Source organism: Aptenodytes forsteri, unplaced genomic scaffold (assembly GCF_000699145.1).
Source record: "Aptenodytes forsteri isolate BGI_AS27 unplaced genomic scaffold, ASM69914v1 Scaffold155, whole genome shotgun sequence".
Lineage (NCBI taxonomy): Eukaryota > Metazoa > Chordata > Aves > Sphenisciformes > Spheniscidae > Aptenodytes > Aptenodytes forsteri.
Window position 1 is genome coordinate 2,443,040 of NW_008794446.1, and position 19,848 is coordinate 2,462,887.

At 39.2% G+C, this 19,848-nt stretch overlaps 1 protein-coding gene across 2 annotated transcripts in view; it reads left to right on the forward strand.

The window, feature by feature from the left end:
- Positions 1–19,848, forward strand: part of TRPC4 (transient receptor potential cation channel subfamily C member 4) — a 115,056-nt gene that overhangs the window by 71,450 nt on the left and 23,758 nt on the right. For both annotated transcript variants that reach the window (XM_009290176.1, XM_019474853.1), the window contains one exon: positions 13,029–13,168. In XM_009290176.1, the coding sequence (XP_009288451.1) occupies positions 13,029–13,168 (140 nt within the window). The remainder of the gene's footprint in view (positions 1–13,028; positions 13,169–19,848) is intronic.

Sequence of the window (19,848 nt, forward strand, 5' to 3'; positions counted from 1 at the left end):
CCTTGTTGAATCTCATACAGTTGGCCTGGGCCCATCGATCCAGCCTGTCCAGGTCCCTCTGCAGAGCCTTCCTACCCTCGAGCAGATCAACACTCCTGCCCAACTTGGTGTCGTCTGCAAACGTACTGAGGGTGCACTCGATCCCCTCATCCAGATCATTGATAAAGATATTGAACAAGACCGGCCCCAGTACTGAGCCCTGGGGAACACCGCTCGTGACCGGCCGCCAACTGGATTTAACTCCATTCACCATGACTCTTTGGGCCCGGCCATCCAGCCAATTTTTTACCCAGTGGTGCATATGCCTGTCCAAGCCATGAGCAGCCAGTTTCTCCAGGAGAATGGAGCATATGTCTATTTCATAGAACTTAAAAAGTTTAAAGATTGTGTATAATATTCTAAGCTCTCCAACGATCAAACAGTAATTAGCATTTGCCTAATACTTTGTAATAGAAGGCTGAATGTGCATAATTAGCACATATTAAAAGTGTCACTAGAGTAGAAGGCTCAGAGGAAAACCTGTATTGGGCTACATTTCCATGAGGACTATCAATTTTACATTTTAAAAGTTTCTTAAGGAAACTTCTGCATTAATTTTGTCTTTTACATGATTAGGTCATTACACAAGTGGTGCTACAGTATGTGGTGATTATCTGTGGAAAAATAAGTCAGTATAACAAGGCTAATGTTATAGCTTAAGAAGCAGTTGTGGAAAAATTTCTCACTAAGAAGAGTCAGAATCTCCTGTCCTTGCATTTAAACAAATAAGAAACAAGCTTTTGCTGGTAAGGAAAATTAATTTTGTTCTTTATATTAGCTGTCAATTCTGATATCCCAAGCATGCCAGATGCTTCACACTACAGAAACATAGGCCTGTTTCCTATATTTGAGAATCCATCACCACTGAAAAAAAAAAAGACAGAAAACAAGAACTCCATATTGTGGAAAAAAAGTGAGGAAGAGCAATATTTTCCGTCATCAAATTCCCCATCCAGTTGCTGAGTGGCCCCTGGGCATTATAACAGTGATGCAAAGGGGAAATTAAGTAAGGCCCAGCCTCACCCTCTGTGTGCCTTGACTGCAGCTCACATAAAGATCATATTGATCCCTATAGACTTGCTATACCTGTTCTTCTGCTCTAAACCCTAGACTCAAACCTAGCAGTGACCATGCTAAATGTTCTCACAGTGGGCATCACCAGGGAACGGTACAAAAATTCAGAGAAGAAAGCCAACAACCAGACAAACTTGGTGCTTAGTAGATGTGGTTAAAAAGCTCCCTGCCAGTTGTTCAGGGTGGCTGCAGCAAAAAGAACATTTTTTAGGCAAATTTGTTTTGATGAGTTTTTTGCTCTTTTATGGGCATCTTTAAATGCTCATCGTAATTATGCTGTTCAGAATAGTGCCTGCAGCAGGAATGCAGCCTTACTGAATCACTTTAACAATGCGTTCCACATCCTTTCTGTCAGAGTGGTTTATACTATTGGAGTGTGTGAATCTATAGAGAATGTGGATGTTTGGGAACTGTGCAAACTGCAAACATTTGTGGTCAGCAAACTGCTGGTGGAATGTATGGGAGTGTACAGTCTTGTCAGTATTTAGCACAATGTACATCCAAACCGACGGCACAGCAAGGCGCTTCAGATGAAGTGATCGTAGAGGTGGCAAGTACACTGTGCATCATCTTCTAAATTTGGTCAAGCAAGTGTTGTGTAAAAAATTAAACAGTCAGTACAAATTGACATGTTCCAGGGAGCAGATATAAAGGATAATATGGACAGCAGGATGAAACAGTACATAACCAGTAGTGACAAATAAAGTGCAGAAGAGGAAAATAATCCCAGACAAAGCTGGAACACAACTTCAGTCAGAAAGAAGGATAATGCACGTAATGACCACTCAAGGCCATTTAGTCCAAACTACTGCTCAACACAGGCTGACTACAAAGATAGATCAGATTGCTCAGGTCCTTGTCCAGTCAAATATTGAATTTCTCCAGGGACAGATATTCCACCGCCTCTCTCAGCAACCTGTGCCTGTGTCTAGCCACTGGTGAGCTTTTTTCCTGGTATCAGCTGGAATATCCCATGCCACAACGTGTAACCATTACCTCTTGTCCTTCCAATGTGCACCTCTAGGACAAGCCTGGCTCCAACTATTCATAAACAGCAATTTCATTAGTGGATAACAGCAGTAATATCCCCCCATTAGTGTCCTCTTCTCTAGGCTGAACAAACCCAGTTCCCTCAGCCTCTTCTTGTACATCATGTGGTCCAGCCCCTAGTCACCTTGATGACCTTTCACTAGGTTCACTTCAGTCAGTTAATATCTCTTTTTTGTTGGGGATCCCAAAACTGGACCCACTAATGAAATTATTTATTTAAACATCAGGAGAGCCACTTCTTGTCAGGACTGCCTGACTCTTGCCAAAACAGGTCCTTAAACGTACTTGTAGGTTTACCAGGTTTTAAATATTTAAGATTAACATTTTCTATTTAGATGATTTTATTTTATTCTTTGGTTGTTGGTGGTGTTGGCTGATATCTGTCTGAGTGTTTAAGATTTAATCTAGAATGGTGTTGCCATTTCCAAAACTGAGGCCAAAGAAAAATGTCTTGTTTTATGATAAAAAAAGCCAGGAGACTTTTTCTTTGGGAAAACACTTTCAATGGTGCCATGACCTCCAGTTAAATATGGGTAACCACATGTAACTTTTGCTATTCTAGTAAAAATCTACCCTAAATTTGAAAAGCCTTTATAAATGTGTCTTCCATCTAAAATGGAGCTACAGACTGTGCTTTGGTTCCTGAACCCCATCCGTAGTGTCAAACCAGCCATAATCAGTGGCTCTTAGTCACAGTGGCAGAGATGTGATCTCTGGACAAGGATACCCCTACACTTAGCAAACCTGGAAGCTTTTACTTTATTCTGTCTTCAAATCCTTTCCCTAAGCATTCAGGATCAGCTGCAATTTAGGCTAGATGGAACAGTGCTCTGCCTATCTTTAATGGCCTTTTACAGTATTTAAATAGAGTACAAAAAATAAAGGGAGTTCTCTTCCTTAACAATGACTGTCTGAATGTTCATTTTACATACGCTTTTATTAGTTATGGAAAACTTCCCTCCCACAGGCAATGCCTTAGAGCTGCAAACAAGGACTCTGTTTTTACAAGATAATATAAAATAATCATATGTAGACAAGTATTCAGTGCAATCAGATGTTTTCTTGCAATCACAATATTTTGCTGATGGAAGCAGGTTTTGGCAGGATCCTGAGACACTCTTTGGACTTCAGTCCTGTTTTCAGTTGAGTACCATTGTGCTTGCTCCTCTAGCATTCAAATATTTCACACTTTAACATTACAATCATATAGCTTGAGGATAAAGAAAACAGAAAAGGCCTGCAGTGTGTGTGCAAAGCCTAGCTTTGATGCCCTCGCTTCCTAGTAGGGACCCTTAGTAAGGAGGCTAAAGACACCTGTTGGTTTTTTTGTCTTCTTTAATTCTCTCTCCCTAATTTTCCCTTTCTCCTATTTTTAGCAGGAGTAGTGAATGTTTCACCCCCACACCATTATTCCTGCCCTAGTACTCTCCTGGGACAGGTTCAGTCTTCCCTCAGGCTGAGAAAAGGCAGGTTTCCTGTTCCCTGTGCAAGAATTTTAGCCATAAAGCTGCAGTGCCGAACATTCACACTACTCTTGGGGGATATAGTTTAAGCATTTCAGGAAAGGAAGATGTTTTGGATGCTGAAACTCAGTCTCATGTAGATATCTAACTGAAGCCCTGAGATAGGCTTCTAAGTGCTGGTGAGAGGCAGTGTTTGAGACCCATTCCTCTTTCCAGTTCCTGCTGTTCCTCTTCTCCAGGCTGTCTTAGCACTCAGTATTCATAGGCTGTGGACCTCAGCTAGGCACTTGATACTCAAAGTGAGCATAAAATGCGATTTATGGGGAAATTAGGTCTCTTGCATGGTGAATTTTACTTTCAGTACTGTGTACATAATTTAGACATTGAATCACGGAATATTTCAATGACTAAACCCCTTCATGGGACTGGGCTCCCAAATACGAAGTTTAGGTCCACAGTATTGAGATGTTCAAATCCTTACATGCCTGTTAATGGGAGAGAAGGGGATGAGCAGTTTCCTACATCCCTAAATATTCACTTCTGGCCTTGCCTAGAGCTGCATGTACGATGCCGAACTGGTCTGTGCAGGACTCTGGGAGCTTTTGAGCAATGCTATAAAGGCCTTTCTGTGTTTCACAGACAAGCTATACATTCATTTATTCTGCCTACAGGTCTTGTATCCCTTTGTGGATCTAATCCTTGTGCACACTTGAAAACTGTATTTCTTACTATTAACTACCTGATAAGAATATCTTCATTATATTATTCTAGCAACACCGAGAGAATGTAGTAAGTGCTGGCAAAGATAAGGAACATGCAGATGTTTGGAGGTACAACACTTTAATGAATATTGGATTGCAGTACTGTACACATTGGCTACGTATTGCTTTATAAATTAAGGCTGTCTATGGTAATAGCTAGGATATAAGCCTTGCTCCTTACCCTCTCCAAAATATTTTTGTGAAAGCAAGAAACTATTTTCTGTATTAAATCAATTTTGATAAAAACATGCCACAAACAGGTTCAATGAAGCCATGGAGATTAAAGGACAATGAGTAAAATTATGCATGCTCCACTTATCATGTAAACCTGTTGAGCTTAATAGAGATTTACAAGCAGTAAATGAGGATATACTTTTTCTTTAAAGAGATTTATAGACTCCTGTGCGAAAGTACCTGAGAGAATGGACCAATACTTTTGGCTGGCTCCATTTCTGTCTACAACATTATTGTAGAGCAGAGTTCAAAAGCAGAAATGTGCAGAATTTCTGTACTCTATCTCCATATTTAAGTACCTGTCCATAGCCCCTTACTCCAAACTCAGGCATTTAGCAAGTTTGGTTGTTATGAATTAGGAGAGTAAATCAAAATAAACATAAAGAAAGCAACTCAGGTGCCTACAAAGAGGCTCCTGGTCCCATTTTTGAACTCTGATATACTCACAGAGAGGTTGTATGTGTAATAAATACCCTACAGCAAACCTGTACCTTTTTTTGGCAAGGCATGGGGTGGCCAGCTTGGATACGTAGGGCATCTAAAATGGCGCCAAACACTTCTGTTTAAGCACGTAATACACTCCAGAAATAGAGTATCTTTCATGTTTCTCTAGATCGTGACAACTACACCATCACCGTCTACAGTCTACTGGTATGGAAGGCTTAGGTGCATGAACCTGAAATGGTTTGGATGGGCATCTTTGATCAATTTGAACTTTATTAACCCTACTAGCCAACTCATATGGAACATAACAGTCAATCCAGGGTTACAATTTATTTTTGCATACACTCCAGGACATTAAACATTTTTTCTTGGCTTATATTCCTGTTCTTTACCAAAACCCTGTTTTACAGAGGCAAAAAAATAGGAGAAGAAAAAGGGCCAATAATGTTAAGATAGATGTAGTAAGTTAAATCTCCTTTAATCTTCCACTATGATAATGAACTACAATTCATTTACATTCCAGAACATTTTGCAAAGGAAATTCAAAAGACTGCTTAAAAAAATTTAACTGCTAATTATATATATTTGCTTTTGGCATTTATAGGAGTACTGTGAAAGTCAGACTTGCCATTCAAGTTATGAAAGAAAGTGTGTGGTCTAAAGATAATGGCTACTGTCCCTTCTAAAGATACTGGGTTAAGGGAAGAGCTATCCCACTTATATAGATGCCTTACTGCATAAATACTCAAGCAACTGAACAATCTGATGCTATTGGACTAGGTGGTGAAACTAAGCCATAAATATTTGAAGGGCTGTTCAATGCTGATTGTACAAACCGTTTGCACCTGCCGTTCCATAGTGGGTGAAATACATATATATAACAACATAATTCATAATGCCATACCTAGACCAGTTTCATTTGCAGCTGATCACTGTTTCTTAGAAATTATATTTTTCCTTGAACAGAGTAAATGCACTGCTGGTACATAATCAGCACTGAATGCTCTCAGCTCTGGTAGAGTATAGTTCATCCAAAAAGCTTGAATGCTCCATAATCCTTGTATTGTTCATTACCTTTTCACTGCACTCCAGAGGCATTACTGAACTCATCTTCACTGCTTCCATGGGGGAAGGAATTAAATTCAATTGTGCAGATAAGAAAGTGAAGACAAAGAGTGAATTGAGGTTAGATATTAAGTATTCTCAGTGTTGAGTTGTGTGCACAGATAATTTAAACCATCAATTCCCAGACTCAGCTTGCTTGAGCATAACTGTCCTGGGAAGAGAGCTGGGACATAAATGGTGCCTCTGGCCATGTCATTCCCAGCTCTTTGCCTGACCTGACACAGGACTCAGACACTGTGCACAGTTGTTCCCCTCCCAAACACCCATTTTACTGTCCCCAGGGGAAAACAGAAGGTGTGCTTTTGATTTTGTGCATGTTCCTTTGAAATAGCTGTATTCTGTTAACAAAGCGTGCCCCAGAGATTGGGAGCCCTGAATTATGCCAGGATGCCTCTCTGTTCCTCTTGTTACCTTCATATACCTTCAGCAGAGATCAGTTCATCAGCCCAGGTGTAAAACAGAAGAGGTATTTCAAGCCTTATCAATGCTCACTGAATTCCCTGGAATTACTTTCCTTTCCTTCAGAGATCATTAGCAGCTTGTCTCACTTCTTGTTGTATCTGTGAAAACCTCTAGATCGCATAGTAGAGCAAAGTTGAGTTTGTCAGTTAAATGGTTTCACAGTCCAGTGAAAATATGTTCTCCAAGAAACACACTAAAAGGTTGTTGTTGAACTTGGCATGCAGAGATTGACCCTGAGGAACCTCTTGCTTCCCATCACTTAATGGTAAGGAACAAAAATAGCACAGAGCAACCAACCTTTTGTGGGAAAGGTAAGGACAAAATTAGCTAGGGATCCACAAATCTTTTTAAACGAAAAATAGTTCAGGATACTGCCTTTCATATCTTTCTTTGACAAATCTTGATGTTACAGTAATACTTTAACTATAATTATATTTATAAACAACAAAAATGTTGTGGAGATGGCATAACATTTTTGTGAATTTTTACAGTTGATGGAAAATGTATTTGATTTTTGTAGTTGCTCAAGATTCAGTACAAGAAAGGAATTTAGACAAGGTGTATCTAGGATTTTTTGTCTTAGAACTTAATACACCTTTGAATGGATTTTGTAGGGGAGTTATTTTTTGGCTGTTTGTTTCTTTTGCATGGGAATGAGAGACATGTTCCTTAGGAGTAAAATCACAGGTCTAGGTAGCTGCAAATTGATAATGAGATCAGTCAGGATAGATCCAGTATTTTTACCATCTGAAAGTTATCTGCCAGCCTGCACAAAAAGATATTGTGGCTAACCCAAGGCTTTATCCAAAGGGGCGGAGAACATTCTTAAGAGTATTGAGCTACTGCACTGCTTAAAGTTGCAAGGTGTGAGTGTGCAAATAGTCTTACTTTATGAACAGAAAAATAGGTCCACGTTTTTTAAAAGGCATTTCAGTGTCTAATATCCAAAGATTTCAAGACTGGAAATATAGCTTCAAAATCTAAGTCTATAGATAAATATATAAAATAAAAGCTAGTCTTATCAGTCTATATGTATTGATGTACCGACATATACAAAAATCTACAGATTGATCATATGTAGTATGTGATATCCATTACTCAATTCTTAAGGATTTTTAAAAGTCTTATGTGGTAATTGTAATGAAAGATGGTATTTTTCTAAGAAAGTTCTTATTTTATTTCAGTGCCTTTTGTTCTTCAGTAAGAAGCTTTTTAATTTCTATCCATTTTGTTGGCCTGAATAAAATTTATTTTTACAATATGTAGGGTTTATTTTAGCAGAATGAACTTTTTTTATTTTAGCAAAGAACTTTTTCATCAATGTTCAGAAGTGTTTACTGCAAAAAGAAAATATATTTAGCACACAGATTCCATTTTTTTCTCCAAATTTATTTTATCTGATCTATTTTAGTTCCTTTCTTGCATCAGGCAAACTGGACTTCAGTCAAATGGTTGCATTCATCAGCTTGCATGTATAATACTTCACAGTGCTATACAAAACCTCTCCATGGTGTCTGTCATTCCTAGGGCCTCATGTGGTCTATGGGATTCTTGCCCTAAATTTATGTCTATTTGATCCCATTAAAACCACGGGGTGTTTAATGAAATTTGTTTCTATCATCTCAGCCTGTTTCAAAATATCAATGCTGTTATTTCTCTTTTACTGCTCCAGTATCTAGTTATAAACAATGCAACAAATGCTTGAAAGTTTCACCTTCAACTTTTCAATTTAAGTCCTTGATTAATGAGGTGGAAGAGCTGCATAATGTTGATAATTTCCTTTCAAGTGGCAATGAATGATAAAAGCAGGTTGATGGGGAATGGGTAGGTGAGGGTATAAGAGGCAGGTGTGAAATCTAGCTGGTGTGAAGAGATAGAAAGGACACAGTTGGAGCAAAGAGACAACCAGAATATAGCAAAGATTATCCAGCTAAAACAGTGAAATCTGCTCCAGGTGGAATTATTTCAGCTAAATACAGGCACCTGGAAGTAAGACATCTGTTTTAATTCAGCCTAATCTTCCATGGCTCCCTTTTCAGTCAATGAGAAGATTGAGCCACCTGCAGATGACAGGATTATTGCCTTGGAGATGCTTGTTTCCTCCCAGGGAGGTAAAGAGAGTTTTGGGCAATGAACTTGTCCCCAACCTGACTGTCTAAAGGCTCTTGCTTTTAGATCTACCCCTTGTATTTGACTGGTTCCTCTTAGTGGTTTTTCCCCAGTACCTCTGTGCAGGCTGGTGATGTGCCCTCAGCTTTGTTGAGACATTGTTTTTCTTGCTGCTGAACACGTAGCTCTGACGTGAGCTCTGTCACCATGTGATAACATTGCTGCTTTGGCACATTAATAAGCAGACAATGCCTGGACACTAGATCTCTTTCCTACCTGTAACAATGCGCCCATTAGACAGTCTTGTCACTGCATGTCTTCTCCTCTTCTATAATGTCAGGTCGTATTTTGGAACTGCCCAAAAGTCTCCTTAGATAATAAAGTCAGGTTGTGTCCAGTCTTCTAAATAGAAAAGGGATGTGTGCAAGGTCACAGAGATAATGCTGCCCTGATCTCTGGATGTCTTTTTCTTTTTTTTAAAAAATACATAGATTTTCCTAGCCTTTTCCTGATTCTCCCAATGAATGTAACAGAACAAGTTTGGCATACTGTATCACACCCTGTGAAGATAAGAGCTGACTGACTTCTCCCCCCCGACCCTTCCTTATTGCAAAAAGATATAGTTATGATCTACAACAAGATTTCAAGACCTCTGGCTATGTGGCTGTAAATTAATCCTAAACAGCACAACTTGGAATCCCTGAGGTTCATTGCTTAGAATAGGTCCATCATGTAAGCTCACCAGGCCTTAGAGAAGTCTCTGCTTTGCAGAAAGGCTCCAGGACTTCAGAGTACGCTTTTCTAGGATAACCCTTCAGGCACACTTGGGAGGATTTACAGAACTCCAGAGATCCCAGTTCTTCCAGCATTCATTGCTCTAATTGAGCATCCCTCAGGATACCTAGCCATAGAGACCTGGTACTTCCAAAGACTCTGATCCCAGCTTTCATGGTGAGATTGCCCTGGAGTTGTGGATTTTAGCAATCAACCTTAGGACTTTTTACCTTCAAAGATTTGCCTTCGAAAAGACATGTCTGGGAAGCTCTACTGTGCATGCATGGATTGTGTGTCTGTCACAAACATAGCATCCATCAGTCAGCCTATCTTCAAGTTCTCTGGAGTACCGTAAGATCTCAGTAACTGTATTTATATATGGAGTTTGCACTTAGATGCTTTGGCAAGAAAGACTAAATTATCACATCTCCAGTACAGCCAACAAAAATGTAGGATTTCCAGTTTTCCATAATCATTTGCTTGAAAAGAACAAGTCCTGCATCAGGATGAACATAAAAGTTGTCTTGAACCAAGAAAATTTTAGAACCACCACCATTACGATGTCAAAGTATACTCAGAACTTTCAGCTGCCAGACAACTTCAGCATTACTGGTAGTTTGGATTGGTTGTGTTTCTAATTCAAAATGATAAATTTACAATAGCCATATACTTTCTTCCACTATTCTATAATAGGTCAGTATTTCTCTGTTAGTGTCAAATTTACAATTGCATTTCATTTTCTGAAGCCCAGGAAGTGCTTGGAAGAACAGTCTGGCTTTTCACTCACAAAACAGATCAAATGCAGCAGCGTTAGTCAGCATTTCTTTTTCAATCTGTACATAATTCTATTATACTTTAGGCAGTGCTATCAAAGCATATGATGCAGAACAACAGTCTTACAGAGAACAGCCTTGTTGCATTTGTCTTGGCTGGTTGTGAATCATGGAATATCTCGGCAGAAGACATTAAGGAACCTACAGCCTCTTGCTTAAGCATTCATCTTATTAATCATCCCAACCTATTTCTGCTCTGTTTTTAAAGCATATTTTAAAGGGAATGCTTAACTGTGATGAATTACAAAAGAGTTTATTCAATTCTATGAATGTGTAAATCCGTAAAGCCTTTTTATTTGGGGATTTTCTATCAATGCTTTCTGTGCATTCTGCTGTGCATAATGCACAGTCTGCTTTCTGTGCCATAGCAGTCTTCCCAGTGTCAAGATCCTGGGGCTACATCTGTATTATTAAATAAAAAAGACCAAGGAACTGTTCTGTAACACTGAGGCTTAGGGGACATATCTGTATTACACAGCCTTTGGCCCCAGGTCTCCTCTGAGCCTGGAGCCAGGTCTCCTCGGGCTCCTGTGGCACAATGGTTATTTTATGTGCCGTTCTGCAGTTGGAGCAGGGGTGATTCAGAGCAGTGTCTGAAATGTGAGGGGTATATTGCAGCCCACAAAACAGCTGCTTTTATGACCTGATGATGCTTAACATGTTATGCCTAAAAGGTAGTGGAAGAGCAAGCAGGGATATTTCAAGTACATGGACGGCGTGTTGAAGGTTGGAGGGGACTGTGGAGGGAAGGGGGAGCCAAACCTGCTGTCATCATGTTCATACTGTGTGTCAGGAGTGACCAGCTCTTTGAAGAGTAAGTGGTTAAGTCATTTCACAGGCTGAAACAGGCAGGCATTCAGGAGCCTGCCTAGTAGCCCTGTGAAGGTGTGTTCCCTTTGTGATGGCACTTGGGCAGTTAACAGCAGCAGTGGACGCTGTTAGTGGATATTGACCCCTGCCATACAATAATGTTCAACTGTTTTCTCACTGTGACTTGAGAATACTTGACTCACTGCAGCTTGAAAATAAATATTAGCTTCTTAACAGTGCTATATGTTGTGTATTAGTTTTACTTGATAACCTAAAGATAGAGCTGCAATCAGCCTGTCTAGGCTGTTGTAGACACTAAAATGGGCATATCCCACTTTCTGTCTACAAGTTCCCACCATGGTCCTTTCTCAGAATGTGTTCCCCCAGCTCTGCAGAATACTGAAATAGTGATGGTGGCATGGCTGAAAATGAACCCTATGAAAATAGAAGTTGCTGGACCAATCAGATGATTCAGATACTCCTGAGGCTCGTGATTACTGATGATGACACACCGAAACAAGATAGGAACATGTGACTGAGATGTGAGCGGAGAAGGTAGTGAGGAAGGGAACCTTTCCTTTTGAAAGCAATCAGGAGACAGAAAGACTCAAGCCTAAACACTACAAAATGAAATTGTACTCCTCCCATCTATCCCCCTCCTGCCTTCCAAATAACTAAAAAACCTACCTGGCACAAACCAGAATAGACCAGGAATTACTTCTTAGGGATCACGTTTGAGAGAAGACACAAGTTTTCCATGCAGTCAACTAGAAGACTGTTGAAACAAAATGTTAAGGTTCAAGGTGAATTAAGCCCTGACTAGAGTGATATAGGACTTTGTAGGCCCCTGCACAAAATCTGTTCAACATTTTCTAAAGGAACATGTGATAAGCAGGTGGAGAAAAGGTATGTTGAGTTAACTGTATCTCAACATCTATGTGTGAGAGACTGGTCTCTTTTGTGGTTAATTTTGTCCCTTTAATGAGCACAGAAGTAAGAAATTCCTTTAAGAAATTCCTTTAAGAGATAATTAACTGAGAAAAATTAAAAGCTCTATTGGTATTGTTATCAAAGAAGCTCTGTAGATAATAATATGAAATATGCATCTAAATGTTCCATGTTGTTTTATGATACCTTATTATACAATATTGTGGAGTATCTTCTTCAGAGAGGTTTTAAAGAGTCTCCACACAGTTGTCTCTGGAGCTGTTAAACCAAGTTCATGTCATACAACTTGCAAAATTTCCCATTGAGATTGAATATTTCTGTATCACTTTGTGTCCAGCACAATGTGTGCTCTGCACACCTGAAAACAGTTTCCACTCCTTCATATCCCAAAAGAAGGAATCAACAAAAAATATTCTGCTGGAGTTTCCTATGGAAAAGGGAGACTTTAGTTCAGCATTGACAACAACAAAAGACATTCTCTTCCTTATTGTGTGGGTTCCAATTGAAATAAATGAATGTGTTGGATTGACTCCTGCAGTCATAAATTTCCCAGATTGAATTATACTGCAGCAGATACCAGGGACAGAGATGGCAGTGGTGACTGCTTTTAAGACCCTTTTTATACTTATTATGATACAATGGGAAAAGAGATTGAAGAAAGCCAAAGAAATTGCCCTTGTACAAGCAGATGATTTTTTTGGGTTTTGCCTGACAAATTAAGTCCGGAAACATTAATGGGAAGATAAAATTTCACCTAACTAGATGTGTAATTTAGAGCACTTAACCACCTTCCCTTTATAACTAATGTAAGGAGAATCAATCCATTATGAGATAAATGTCTAGAATAGTCCCAGCCTTTTTTATTTAATACTCACGTTTAATGAATTATGTTCTATTTACAGGTTTTATCTGGGGTGAAATTAAACAGATGTGGGATGGTGGACTACAGGACTACATTCATGATTGGTGGAACCTCATGGATTTTGTAATGAACTCCTTGTCCTTAGCAAAAATCTCTTTGAAAATTGTTGCATTTTCAAAGGTAAACTTTTTTAAAAAAATTCAGCAAAATATTTAAGATAAATGAAATTAGGCTTCTTCAAACTTTCTTCTGTATTTGGAGGTTCTCAGGCTTAGCAATGCAAGAGATATTAGTTGTGCTCCTTGAATCTTCCACAGCTATGACAAGAAGCTAGACCAGGTTAAGAGCTAACAAAACATTGTGATTTATACTTTTTTCTTCTTGGCCCAGGCAATCTTTTGTTATTTGATCCTGAACAGTCATACTGTCATTTTCTTGGAAAAGGAAAATCATGGGCAATATTTAATAATGTTTGCAAAAAATTATGTTTTGTGTTAGTCTTTGCCTATTTTTCAGTAAGAAATTATTTCTCCTAATACAATTTTACGCAACATGCAAAACTTCCAGACAGGACTACAAGAAAAATATTTACTCAGAATTATGCGGGGAAAAAAAAGCTTAAGAGCAAGATTTTAATTTTGTTTTGAAAAATTATGATAACTGCAACATGAAAAAGTAAAGCTGAAGAGGATAGAATGGTCACCTGCAGCTGGGTATGTTCATTTTCTCATCCTTTTCATGGACTTCTTGTGAATAGTTTTATATTTCCACTGTTTGAAGTATCTTCCAGCAAAACAGCCCTTCTTTCCAAAGCCGTGGAACATGTTGCATTTTGTATGTATTCAACATGAACCCATAACTTGATAGAAAGTCCTCATAAAATGAAATATTTTAATCAAAAAATGGTCTCTAACAGAAGGAAACCACATCTGAAAGGAAATTAAAGCATTTCTTAGCATCTGTCGTGGAGCTCTTATCGCATCCAAGTAAAGATAACACGCCCATTTTTACTGGCCACTGTGATAAGCATTGTATTTCAGCTGTTTCAAGTTCCCTGCCACCAGCTACCCTGTATGCATGGAAGGAGAGACTCTCCTCTGCCAAGATCCTTTTGGCTGGAAAAAGAAGAAGAGACAGCCGTCAAGTAGCTGGTTATACCTCTCTATCCTCAAACAGCAACTGTTGCTGCTGCAGCCCTGCCATAAGTGTAGAGAAACATAGGAACCTCTAATTTATACCATCTTGAGTCTATTCACAAGACTTCACGTCAGCTGATCAGGGGCAGGGATGAGCAATGACCTGTGATCTGTTGACACACCAGCCTCCTCCTGTGACAAAAGGTTTCTGGCACGCTGGCTCTCTGGCTGCAAACTTTCGGCAGTCTTCTCACTCAAAGAAATTTGGAGCTGTTGCCTGAAAGAGCAAGGTGTTCAAAGGTGCGAGGAGAGCTGTCATTTAAAGCTGATGAAATGCCTTTTTACACACAAGGATGCCTTATCATAAAGTGACTTGAAAATAAATAGTAATTTCACTGTCCCATGTACAAAGTGAGCTGTTCATTGAAAATGCATGTTTCCAAAGCATTGGAGATGGCCAATTATTCACTTCGGAATAATATTAATTAGAAGACATTATAAACCTTTCATCTCCCAGACAGCTTCTGCTTACGGTAATCAGATTCCAAGGTGACAGTATCTGGGATAATGTGCATCCATTACTCTCCAAATTAGTGCTTGCATGCCAATCATAATCAACACAGTGCATAAAGCACTATCTTTGGTTCTGCAGTTATTATTTTTTTATGGCATGTGCACTGTTGCACCCAAATACCTTTTTGTTCCTTAAAAGACCCTCAGTTGTGGTAGTCAATCGAAACACATGATGATGTAATGAACAGAGTAATACAAGTGTAATTTAATACCCAGCCACATTTCCTTCAAATACCTACAACAGAGTTCCCTACCTCTATGCCCGATGAGATTGAGAGGATGCCAAATGTAACCAGTACATTTTGATGTAAAGCTTTTATTTTCATTTCCTAACCCTTGGAAGACAGGTTTTTCTAAAATGTAGCTTTTCTGTATGTATTTAATCAAATATATAAACCCAGTTCTTAGATATATTCTACCTTCTATGAGTCAGCTCAAGCCACCTAAGAAAATATTTTAACCAACTCCCTTGAATAAAATTATGAGTACCCTCATACTGCTCTCCTGTGTGATAGAATTTCCCAGAGAAAAACGCAGTGTTTATTGTCCATTCAAGGCTCTCTGACTGACACAGTATTTAAGCAGATGGATATTATTTACAGCAGCTGATGGGATAGTGTAAAATACACCAGAGTGTAATTTCAGGATGAGAGAACTCAAGATAACTCAAAGTTATCTGTTTCATTGCCAATATTAAAATAAAATGAGTACATTTCATTTTTCAAAGGGCTATGCTTTTTGTCTCTGATTGTATATCAACATGTAAGGTCTTTTAAATTACCCAGTATATCCACTGAAAATGCTCTCTCCCTGATAAATAATGTGATTATAAATAGTGCATTGTCACATGTTTTATGAGAGTACAAGATGACTGATTTTAAGCAACACATCTGTTCTGATAGAGGGTTATAAATATCAATAGAAATTGTTGTGCTCTAAGAAAAATGGTTCTTTTTATGGTTTTGGAAGATAATTTATTTTGTACTGATGCATAAAGTTAGGTACAGTGCCAAGTTATGTGCAGACCCTGCTTGCTTTATCTTAAATATTTGTTAAACCTGAGCATTGGACCTAGTGCTGCTTGATTCCAATTCTGCTAGATTGCATGAAAGTTCGTATTACTGATTATGTGTCTCAGCCACTGACGTGAAAAGCTAGTAGGGAAACAGGTTCCTATTCAAGGCAAGAACTCTGAAAGGTAACTAAAAATACATTATTTGTCTCAGTATTTACTGGCTTAATGATCACTGTGTCAGATCTGCTCTGTTCAGTAGAAAATAAGATTATATTTCTCTTCTGCCACCAGTTCTGCAGAAGCTAACATCTTCTTATATGTTCGCATTGTAAAATGTTTTTGATTGATGTTTCACCAGATTCACAGACCAAATGTCCATTTACACAGGAGCATTAACCCTCCCTCACCCACCCTGAAAAATTACAGACTCAATTCCTCAGTGTAATTACTGTTTTAAAGCTCTTTGCTAAGCCATCCCTCCGCCCTCTTCCTACTGTTGCTCTGAAATTCAGCGTAATGAATGCAAAGATTGGGACATATATTTGAAAATAGGAAGAGTTCACATTCACATATGACCTTTCAGGAAAGGATTTAAAGTTCTTTGGAAATTGATATTATTTAACCTGTCTTTTTGTTATCAGAAATAAGGAGTCACATTTGACCAAGGTCCGACAGCCCATTAAACATTCAGGTAGCCTGATCTATATGTCTGTTTGATCCCTCTTGGTGCTTTCATGAGATCTACAGTTCATGACTTTTGTTTTCATGGGAAAAAAAGTGATCACTCAGCTTTTTTCCTCACAAATGGTTCTGATATTAGATTTGCATTTGAATTCCTTTGAGTAAGGATCAAGAATTATGATCTTGTATTCCCTGGGTGACATTGCACAATCATCATATATTTGCCTTGAAACTCTACTGTTTATATCCTGCTCAATTTGTTTTCTGCTCTTCTTAATTTTCCATTGATATGCCACATACATTTCCTTCAACCAACGAGCCAATGATAGGTATTATTTAATCATGTTAGATGATGGTTGGCTTTGTTACATGTCAGAAGGTTGTGGGGACAGAAATTCAGCAGGGTCACAAAATAATAAAAGAAAGACTGCGAAGTATCAACATCATGATTTACAACAAGCTCAGCATTGCTATATTTGCTCTTACCATTTTCCATTCCCTAGAACAATAATCATTTATTTATTCTATATAGAAGCTAAGAACATCAACAAGCATGAGCGAGAGAACAAATACTTCAATTCTGCATGTTTTGGGTTATTTGATTCTAAAATACAGTTGGGTTTTTTTTCATATTTTCACTGTTTCTGGTTTTAATATGCCTAGTCTTTTCGCTCCTCTGCCTTCTTTTCCTTTTCACATGTGAGATTCTTTGTTCTCCTGGTTCTTCTTTGATATTTCTAGATTTCTCTTCAGCATCCTCTAGTTACTGGAATCAATAGGGTTTTGTTGTCAGAGCCCTCTTATGATTCTCTTTATATTATTTGCTGTCTTCTTTCAGCTAGTACATTTCACAGATCATTTCCAAACTTACTTCTCAGGCCTTCACCTTTCTCACTATTTTTCAGGCAAGTATTTCCAGTCTTTTAAATCATGTCTCTTCAAAACTAAAATGACAGCCCTCACTCTCTGCTTACAACCATGAGACCTTTTGCATTGTATCCACACGTGCAGGAAGCACTTGGGCACGAGAAAGGTAGTCACTTAATCTGAAATAACACAGCTGTGCCTTTGATTTTCCTTTTACAAATAAGAGGTCATTTGATCTTTTCTGACTGTATTAACACATCAGTTTTGTGTCTCAATCCAGAACATCATAGATAAAGTCCTTTCTTCTCACCTTTCTCCTTAACCCCATCTCTTCCAGAAAAGGTGACATTGGATAAATATTGTCAGATTACAACTATAAGATAGCCTCTCCCCTACCCCAGTAATCAATGAGGAGAAACAGAGAAAGTTAAAGAGCAACTCATCTGACCTGTTTGGGATATCTGCTTTCCTACTACTCTAGAAAAGCCCATTTTTCTCTGCTGACTGTAAAAGGAGGTGACAGAGAACACAGATGTGGCTGTCCACACCTGATTGATTTAACTTGATACTTGCTCTCTTACTTTACGATATACTATCCTTATTCAGTGTCCTGTAGTTCCATGTTTTTTCTCAGAAGGTATTTCCTTAGATTCCCCCCCCCCCCCCCCCCCCTGTTCACCCTTGATTAAACCGATATACTATCCTTATTCAGTGTCCTGTAGTTCCATGTTTTTTCTCAGAAGGTATTTCCTTAGATTCCCCCCCCCCGGGCTCATTTAACTTCCTCTTGGAATCTCACTAATTGCCTTCACCTAAAATATGTCTGCAGTTGGATGCTTTTGATTCGCTACCAAAAACTCCATCTCTTCCTAGTTTCAAATATCTTATTCAAAATTTTTTCATTAATATATTTTACCTTATTCCCCCAACACACCTTGTGTACTTGTCCCTAATCTGAGCATCTACTGCATTGTTCAGCACTTAATCTTTGCTTGTACTGACAATTATTCCTAGTTATTTAATAGGTGCAAATTTTCACATACCAGGGTTGTAAAGCGTCATCAGAATTCACAGTAATATACTGTATAATATTATTCAAAGAAAGACATTATAGAAAACATGCTGAGGAGTTCTCACCTCTCTTTTCTCAATAAACATTGAAATTTTTTTCTTCTTCGTTTTCTTGCTTTTATCTCTTAGCTGATGTTTCTGGTAACTCAGTTCTGTTTTCTATTCCCTGTTACTTCATCGCTGATCTTGAATCAATCAGAATTGGAATGAAGGGCAATAGTGGATGAGGCAGAATAGCATCTTGGAGCTACAATGTCACATGCAGTAAGACTTGCTTTTACAGCATGATCATTAGGGCAGAGGATAGTCTAACGAAGAGAGTACTGACCTATGACTCCAACAGGTCTGGATTTAATTCCCTACTCTGTAGAGAACAAATATCACTGGTGGTTGAAATGTAAGGCTGAATAATTCTTAACTCTTCAATGGACTACTGTTCTCCGGTTTTGCAGTTCTTATCCCCAAATCCACAAGACTGTCAGATGCTATGGCTGCATGTATATGAGTAAATAAAACTGTGCCAGGGATTGCTGTCAGGCACTGGGACTGTCTCACCTGTGCTACCAGTCGGTTAGAGCAACTCCGGCATGGTGGGGTCCTGTGCCAGCTAGCACTGTCCAAAACAATGCCCAGTTCCCATCCACAATTTGAATCATAGAATCACAGAATCATAGAATGGTTTGGGTTGGAAGGGACGTTTAAACGTCATCTAGTCCAACCCCCCTGCAATGAGCAGGGACATCTTCAAATAGATCAGGTTGCTCAAAGCCCTGTCCAACCTGACCTTGAATGTTTCCAGAGACGAGGCATCTACAGCCTCTCTGGGCAACTGTGCCAGTGTTTCACCACCCTCAGCATAAAAAATTTCTTCCTTATATCTAGTCTGAATCTTTCAGTTTGAAACCATTACCGCTTATCCTAATGCTACAGGTCCTATTAAAAAGTTTGTCCTCATCTTTCTTATAAGCCCCCTTTAAGTATTGAAAGGCTGCAATAAGGTCTCCCCGAAGCCTTCTCTTCTCTAGGCTGAACAACCCCAACTCTCCCAGCCTTTCTTCATAGCAGAGGTGTTCCATCCCCCTGATCATTTTCGTGGCCCTCTTCTGGACCCGCTCCAACAGGTCTGTGTCTTTCTTATGCTGAGGGCTCCAGAGCTGGACGCAGTACTCCAGGTGGGGTCTCACCAGAGCAGAGGAGAGGGGCAGAATCACCTCCCTCAACCTGCTGGCCGGGGATGATGCTTCTTTTGATGCAGCCCAGGATACGATCGGCCTTCTGGGCTGCGAGCACACATTGCTGGCTCATGTCCAGCTTCTCATCCACCAGTACCCCCAAGTCCTTCTCAGCAGGGCTGCTCTCAACCCCTTCATCCCCCAGCCTGTATTGAGACCAGGGGTTGCCCCAACCCAGGTGCAGGACCTTGCACTTGCCCTTGTTGAACCTCATGAGGTTCACAATCATAATTTTAACCAACCGTATCAGAAAACTGATACAGTACCATGGATCAGGTGCAACAC